This window comes from Falco peregrinus, chromosome 5 (genome assembly GCF_023634155.1).
Source record: "Falco peregrinus isolate bFalPer1 chromosome 5, bFalPer1.pri, whole genome shotgun sequence".
Lineage (NCBI taxonomy): Eukaryota > Metazoa > Chordata > Aves > Falconiformes > Falconidae > Falco > Falco peregrinus.
This window is the reverse complement of record NC_073725.1, coordinates 90,601,882-90,609,637: the sequence shown is the minus strand read 5'-3', so window position 1 is coordinate 90,609,637 and position 7,756 is coordinate 90,601,882. Positions and strand designations below refer to the sequence as shown.

Sequence of the window (7,756 nt, the reverse complement as noted above, 5' to 3'; positions counted from 1 at the left end):
AACCTCAACCCAGAGTATGATCGAACCAGTGGGTTTTCCTGAGTGAATGGAAATGTCTTGGCTTCCCTTCAAATCCCCAGCACGTCCAGGAGGCTCCTAACCAGAACTCACTAGGTGAGGGTAGCTGACACCATTAAGTGCCCAAACAATCCTTACAGCTTGTCCTCCCTTTCTACGTTAAGTGTAGCACTTGATGTAAGGATCTCCCAAGAAGCTGAAATACATGAGGAAAAAAACTTTCACCAGATCCAATTTCTGCATGTGTTTGATTTCCCGTTTTCCCACTTACACTGTTTACTAACTGAAGAAGCTGGGTATGACTTCATCAATACGGCCTCTTGCTTTATCCTGGCCATGTCCATCTCCACCCACCCCCAGCTCCTCTCAGTCCAGAACCTGCTGCAAAGAGACCTCGGCATGAGACCGGCTTCCCTCCCCCTCAGTTCCTGCTCTACCTGACTTTGAAACCGCCCACCAGGCAGTGACCCATCTTACTGCAGGCGTGCCGATGCGCTCCGGCAGGGCCCTTCGGCTGCAGCCGTTTCCGCTGGAGGCACAGCCCCTGCAGAGCAGCTTCCTCTGCAGCGCACATCTGCTGACAAACAGTCGGGAAGCAGACGGGGGGGGGAGCGGGGAAGGGAAAAAAGAACCACTTCGCTCTGCGGTAGAAAAAAAAATACAAATGCAAAGGTTTCGACTAAACGTCCTCCCTTTCCTGTTTTGCTCAGGGCTCTTGGATCTGCTCTCCCGCAGCATCTACGCGCTGCCCCGACGGCCCCACGTTCTCCGCCGCAGCACGTTAGCACCCGCGCTGCCAGCCGGGGACCGGGGGCGGCGGCCGTGGCGTCCCAGAAGAGAGCCCGCGCCTGCCGTGTCGTGGGCACAGAGCCCCCCGCCACCTCTTCTGCGCCCCCTTCTCCACCGCAGCACGTTTCGGGCCACCCGGCTCCCGCGCTGTGCCCATCCCTCGCAGCGTCTTGCGGACGGGTACGGCCGCTGTCCCTGGTCGCCGGCCGCTCCGGTGGTCGCGCACCGGGCGGCGGCCGGCCGGCCTTGCCGGCCCAGCCCCCCCATCCCGCCGCCACCGCTCGCTGCCGCCGGGGCGCTGGGGGGTCGCGGCCTGCGCCGCCGCTGCCGCCCGACCGCCGGGCGCGAGCAGGGAGCAGGGCCCGCCGGCGACCGGCAGGGTGCGCCTCGCCGGCGCTGGGGCCGCCGCGCCCCCCCGCCCCCGGCTGGCCGCGGGCCTCGGGCGCTCCCTGCCCGCCGCGGCCGTCGGCACCGCGGGCGCGGGAGGCGAGGGGCTGCTCGGGCGGCCGCTCCCCAGCCAGGGCCGCTGCGTGCGCTCCCCCTCGGCGCCGTGGGGCGGGCGCCAGGCAGAGGCAGGGGCGGGAGCGGGGTTCGGCGCGGTGCCCCCGGGCCGCCCCGGCGGGAGGCGAGACTGCCCTGTGCGGGGGCCGGGCTGCGCGCCGGGGAGCTGCGAGCGCGGGCCGGAGCTGCGGGGCGCGGGGCCGCCGCGGAGGGCAGGGTGCAGGGCGGGGTGGTGGGGGGCTCCCGCGAGGGCGGGCGGGCGGCCTGGCCCGAGGGTCCGCGGGAGCGGCCCGCAGTCGTCGGCGTCTGCTGGAGGGGGGCGCCGTGTGGAGGCAGAGCCCTGGGCGGCTGCGAGGAGCTTCCTGCCATCTCGTTTTCGCTGCTGTAGTGAATCCTGAACCCAGCTAATAAAACTGAGCTCCCGTCTCTTGCATCAGGGAAGCTGCAGACCTTGGTAAATAACTGCAAACGGATTATATAAACTGCTCTGAATTAAGGAAATAGTCTCTGCTTATCATCACATGAATCCTTTGGGGATGGGTTGAAGACTCCCCACTAAAAGAAACACATCAGCTTGAAGTGTAAAAAAAAAAAAGGCTAAGGAAATTAGAGAGAGAAAAGGAGGAGAAGATCTGCTAAGTGAAGTGACTCCAGCCTTCCTAAGTAAACAGGGTATTAAAGAAAGGCTGCATAGATCCTGCCACCCACAGCACTCTGGAGCGGTAAAGAGAAGGAATCAGACTATTAAAAATAAACTCAGGAAGATAATGGGGCAATATCCAAAGCAATGGACTGAAAAACTACCAGCAATATTAGCAGCTTTAAGAAACAGCAACAACTCGTGCACCAGTTTACATTCGTGTCATGTTCATTTGGACAGCCCATGCCCCATACATAAGACCCTAAGGGTCCTGAAGGTGATCAGTGGGAATGGGAAAAACATTACAAGAGACTAAAGAAGAAATTCAGGCTTAGGTGGAAGAAGCACTAAAAGAAGCAAGAAAAAAAGAAAAATGAGAATCAAATTTATATAGATGTATGGTGATACTGAGGCCAAGTAATGTCTTTGAGCCTGGGTAAAAAGAAACACGTCTTAGAACCTAAATGGAGGGGCCCCTAATTTGTTACCAGTATAAGCGCAATAACACACCAATGGGATGAGGGTGATGGTACTTACAATTGGCTCCATGTTTCTCAGTTCTCCATCTACAGGGGTGCCAAAGTATGGGCTCAGCTGTGGATTGGCCAAGAAGGTGGACAGCTCCTGCATCAGCTTGAGAAGGTGGATTTTTAGACTGACTTCCTGTCCAGCTCACAGCAAGCCCAAAAGAAATCCCATCTCTAAAAATCAAAGGAGGGAGCTGTGGCTTGAGCTGGTCCCTTGCCTTGGCCCTAACATCAGGTGTCACAAACAGGAGCTAGCAGGGCTGTGAGATGTTGGAATTTCTTAGTTATATTCTATGCCAAATAGTAACATTTTTGGCAGCTGTATTGTATTATTCTATAAATGTTGTATTATAAAATTATAGACATCTAGTATTAGTAAGAGCAGGTGGATTAATAATGAACATAGACAGAAGGCCTCTGCCTTTGAATGAACATTTTATTGTTATGTGCCTGCCCCAACTCAAGCCCTGAGCAGGCAAAAGTGAATTTGCAGCTGTGTAAGTGCAGAAAGGCTGAATGCTGCTTAGTAGGAGGCTGCAGTTGCTGGCTTTGTCCTTTCACTCCAGCATCTGCCTCTGGAGGATGAACAGTCATGATCAACAGAACAGCTTCATCTCACCCAGACACTGGGGAAGGGGCTAGGGAAGGAGGGTTGGGGAAGCCGAGAATTTCAGAACGTCATTCATTTTAACCCTTCAACGGTCTGTCTGCATGTGTATGACTGAGATACATCTGTACAGGTAGTCGTTCACACACAGGTCATTCATTCATAACTGTTGAGTTGAAGCAGTGCTTGGGACCTTATAAGAGAATGTCAGCTGGAATAGCTGACATTATAGTTGGCATTCAAAAAGTTTCCAGCTTCTGAGGGAAACAAAGAGCTTAGGAAACCTTTAACACAGGGCTTCTGATTTTGTCTTCAGTTTATACAGTTCTGAGGCTTATGTGTACAATTTCATGCCTGTTTAACGTGTGCCATTTATTATTAGCCTTTCCAGTATACAAGTGATCACAGAACTACATGTATTTGGAAATGTGCATTTCAAAAGCTGGTTAGGGGGCAGGGAATCGATCAAGAAATCCTGTAAGACAGATCTCAAATCTGGTTAATTTAATTTTGATTTTCTTGCTTTCTTTGCTTCCTCATACAGTGTCTCTCAACTGCCAAATAAACAACATGAAGCACAAGATCCACACAAAAGAATTGTTAGCCAGTAAAGCTAAGAATACACTAGATATGTGGTACATCATAGGCGTTTGTTTGAAGTTCTACATTCAAATAGCTACTTGGACATTGCAAGCCTGGTATTTACTAGATATCTGATTTCTTTGTGTGGTATGGAAGACACTGTACAGCTGCAGGTCTCTATAATCTCTGATTAGCGAGAATGGTGTACTTCAGCTCACAACTGGAAGATGGCTCTTCATATCCAGTTTCAGAATTATGTCCTGCTTTGCCATGCTGTTTTGACATTACTTCATAGTATGAATGCCAGCAGTGTAACTGCAGTGGTTGAACACCAGAAATCTATAGGTCAGGGCAGTTGTGCTTTCTTGAATATGCATGTCATTCTTGCAACTTAAATAGGCAGTAAATCTAGAATGTCTGGATAGCTGAATTCCAAATGGCCTGTAACCTCACACTTGTCTTCAATGTATACTTTTCTTTCAAGATAGGGATGCTGCCTGGATGTGTAGAGATGGGATCAGGAAAGTCAAGGCACAGCTGGAGCTGAATTTGGCAAAGGATTCAAAGAATAAGAAGGGCTTCTACAAGTGTGTTGGGCAGAAAAGGAAGATGAAGGAAAATGCACACCCCACACCCACCCCACCCCAATAATTAAGACAGGAGAACTAGTGGCAGCCATCATGGAGAAGGCTGAGGTAATATTTTTGCCTCAGTTTTTAATGGCAATCTCTCTTCCCACATCTCTCAAGCCTCTGAACCTCCACACAGGGACTGGGGGAATGAAGTCCCTCCCATCGCAAGTGAAGATCAGGTTTGGGACCACCTGAGGAACCTGAACATACTCAAGTCCATGGGACCTAATGAGATGCTTTCCAGGATCCTGAGAGAATTGGCTGATGTAGTTGCCAAGCCACTCCCCATCATATTTGAAAAGTCATGGGAGTCAGCCAAAGACCCTAATGACTGGAAAAAGGGAAACATCACACCCATTTATAAAAAGCATGAAAAGGAGGACCCTGTGATCTACTGACCAGCCATCCTCACCTTTGTGCCTGGTAAGATCATGGAACAGATCCTCCTGGAAGACGTGGCAAAACCTATGGAAGACAGGTGATTAGAGGAAGCCAACATGGCTTCACCAAGGGCAAATCATGCCTGACTAATCTAGTGGCCTTCTATGATGGAGTGACTGCATCAGTGAACAACAGAAGAGCTGTGGATGCCATCTACCTGGACTTCTGTAAGGCCTTTGATACGGTCCCCCACAACATTCTTGCTGCTAAATGGGAGAGAGATGGGTTTGATGGATGGACTGTTAGCTGCATAAGAAATTGGCTGATTGCTTGCATCCAAAGACTTACAGTCAATGTCTCGATGTCCAAGCGGAAGCCAGGAATGAGTGGTGTCCCTCAAGGGTATGTGCTGGGACCAGTACTATTTAATGTCTTCTTCAGTGACACAGGTAGTGGGATCGAGTGCACCTTCAGCAAGTTTGCAGACGACACCAAGCTGCGTGGTGCAGTCGATTCTCTAGAGGGGAGGGATGCCACCCAGCAGGACCTTCACAGGCTTGTGGAGTGGGCCCATGTGAACCTCATGAAGTTCAACAGGCCAAGTGCAAGGTCCTGCACCTGGGTCAGGGCAATCACCAGTATCAATACAGGCTGGAGGATGAATGGATTGAGAGCAGCCCTGTGGGATACTAGCAGATGAAAAACCTGATGTGAGCCAGCAATGTGCTCTTGCAGCCCAGAAAGCCAACCATATCCTGGGCTGAATCAAAAGAAGCGTGGCCAGCAGGTTGAGGGAGGTGATTCTCCCCTTCTACTCCACTCCCACGAGAGCCCATCTGGAGTACTGCATCCAGCTCTGGGGTCCCCAATACAAGAGAGACATGGACCTGCTGGAGCAGGTCCAGAGGAGGGCCACAAATATGATCAGAGGGCTGGAGCACCTCTCCTGTGAGGACAGGCTGAGAAACTTGGGGTTGTTCAGCTGGGAGAAGAGAAGGCTTCAGGAAGACTTTATGGCAGCCTTTCAATTTCTATATTGAAAGGGGGCTTATAAGAAAAGACAGGGAGAGACTTTACCAGGGTCTATAGTGACAGGACAAAAGGCAACAGCTCTGAACTATAGGGAGGGTATAATTAGGTTGGATGCAAACAAAGAAATTTTTTACAATGGGAGTGGTGAGACACTGGAACAGGCTGCCCAGAGAAGCTGTGGGTGCCCCATCACTGGAAGTGTCCAAGGTCAGGTTGGACAGGCTTTGAGCAACCTCATCCAGTGAAAGGTGTTCCTGACATAAGAGGGTGGTTGGTCTAGATGATCTTTGGCCTCTTCCAACCCAAACTATTCTTTGATTCTATGATTCATTCTTACTCCAGACTTATGCCCCCAAATCAGGTTTACTGTGATGCACTGTATTTCATAGGCAGTGATATATTGAGTAAAAACATGAGAATTCATGTTCTGGAAACGGGCTTCACAGTCAACGAGTACATGATCCATTCCCTGGGCTGGCAAGTTCAAGCCTTGTGCAAAGTATGATTTCTGGATATATTTGCTATTTGCTATATATGGCTATTTGCAATCTTCTTCTTAAGTAGTTTCCTAAATGTATTGGCAATGCTTCTGGTAAATGCTGTAGTTTCCTAGATGTTTCACTGTTTCTTTGCTGGTATTAGATGTCATTATAGCAGGGAGAGGCAGCCTGCTTACATACAGGCAGTAGTGTGACACAAAGAAGATATGCTTTTGGGCAATCCAGACTAATTTAGACAGATTTACATAGGCGTTTTGTTTTGGTGTGGGTTGTTTTGTTGTGTTTGGTGTGTGTATGCGGTTGTCTAAAGATTGTGTCTTGAGTGCTGTGCACATCACATGTCTCTTTTCCTATTCTTTGAACAAGATTATCTGTGTCTTTCTTTTGTGTCTTTTCTTGGAGAGGAGAACAGGACAGGACTGGCTATTTTTTTGTTCGTTTTGTTTTAAAACTGAAAAAGCTTATAGACCCAAAGGTAATTAGATGCCCTATTTCCTTTGGTGCTAAGATGAAGTAATACCTAAACACCTTTGTGACTGTATGAAAAGGTCTGTGGTTTCTGTGCAAATCCAGTTTGTCCTAATCTTGCAATGCGTTTAGGTTTTTTATTTCTGTTTTTCTTTAGTTTTTAATGTCTACCTTTTAAATCCCATCTGTAGTATGCTTGCAGGAGTTTCTGGGGAGGGCCTAGCTAGTATAATGTGAAAAAGACATCTCTGACTATGTCCAGTGGAAGTACCAAGGACCAAAGGTTTGAAGTCAATAACTGCTTGTCTAGATTCGTTACCTAATGGCACCTTTTCATAGCTTTTTGTGTGTGGGCATACCTGAGATCGAGTGCAAAAATTGTATGTTCTGATGCTTTAAAACAGGTCCTACATGGCACCAGGTTAGTGTGTATAATAAAGGTTAAATCCAGTAATACCTCATTTTGATGTCTGTCTTTTGTGTGAAAACATTTAAAGCAAATTACAACAGGATACTAAGGAACCTGCCATGAATGGGATAGAGTAGTTCGTTCCCTTAGAGAAAGTGTTTTACCACTTAACATTAGAAAATAGTGAAGCACAGTTTTGTCTTTAAATCCTGGGGGAGCAGGAGGTTCGGCCTTGAAGGCAAAATGTTTCTTGCGGCTCATTTTGAAGAAGCTGGCAACATATCAAAAGTAAAGGCAATTCTGTGGAACCACAAAAAGTTTTTAAAGTCAGTATTTGCCCTGTGCAAAAGGCTGGGTGCTTTCAATAATAGTAACTGTAGTAATCACGCACAGTAAATGGATGGATGGATGGATGGATGGATGATCAGGCTATTGCTCTTTAACAGCCTTCAGGCAGTGATCAGACGGAGAAGGGTCTTGGTGTGTCCCAACTGAACATCCTTTTCCAGCTCGGTGCTGGCACATCGGCAGCCGGCGGCAGCGCGCGGTTTTGCTGCCACCCGGCGGCCAACAGTCGGTACTGCAACGCTGGCGCCGCGCATGCGTGGTGGCGCATCCCCACGGCGCTGCCGGCCGTCGTTAACGGCACCGCGATCCCTCGCGTCCTGCG

At 49.4% G+C, this 7,756-nt stretch overlaps 1 protein-coding gene across 1 annotated transcript; it reads left to right on the top strand.

Annotated features, from left to right (window-relative positions):
- The first annotated feature begins 649 nt into the window (after window positions 1-649).
- LOC129784631 (translation initiation factor IF-2-like) lies at window positions 650-7,138 on the top strand. The gene is made up of 2 exons (XM_055806754.1): window positions 650-1,762; window positions 4,153-7,138. Exon 1 carries the CDS (start codon window positions 683-685, stop codon window positions 1,694-1,696), a length of 1,014 nt encoding a protein of 337 aa, XP_055662729.1. The 5' UTR covers window positions 650-682; the 3' UTR covers window positions 1,697-1,762; window positions 4,153-7,138.
- The last annotated feature ends 618 nt before the right edge of the window (window positions 7,139-7,756 follow it).

What these genes read in the sequence shown, in the direction of transcription:
- LOC129784631 (XM_055806754.1), top strand. Translation starts at nt 683, where the DNA reads ATGCAAAGGTTTCGACTAAACGTCCTCCCTTTCCTGTTTTGCTCAGGG.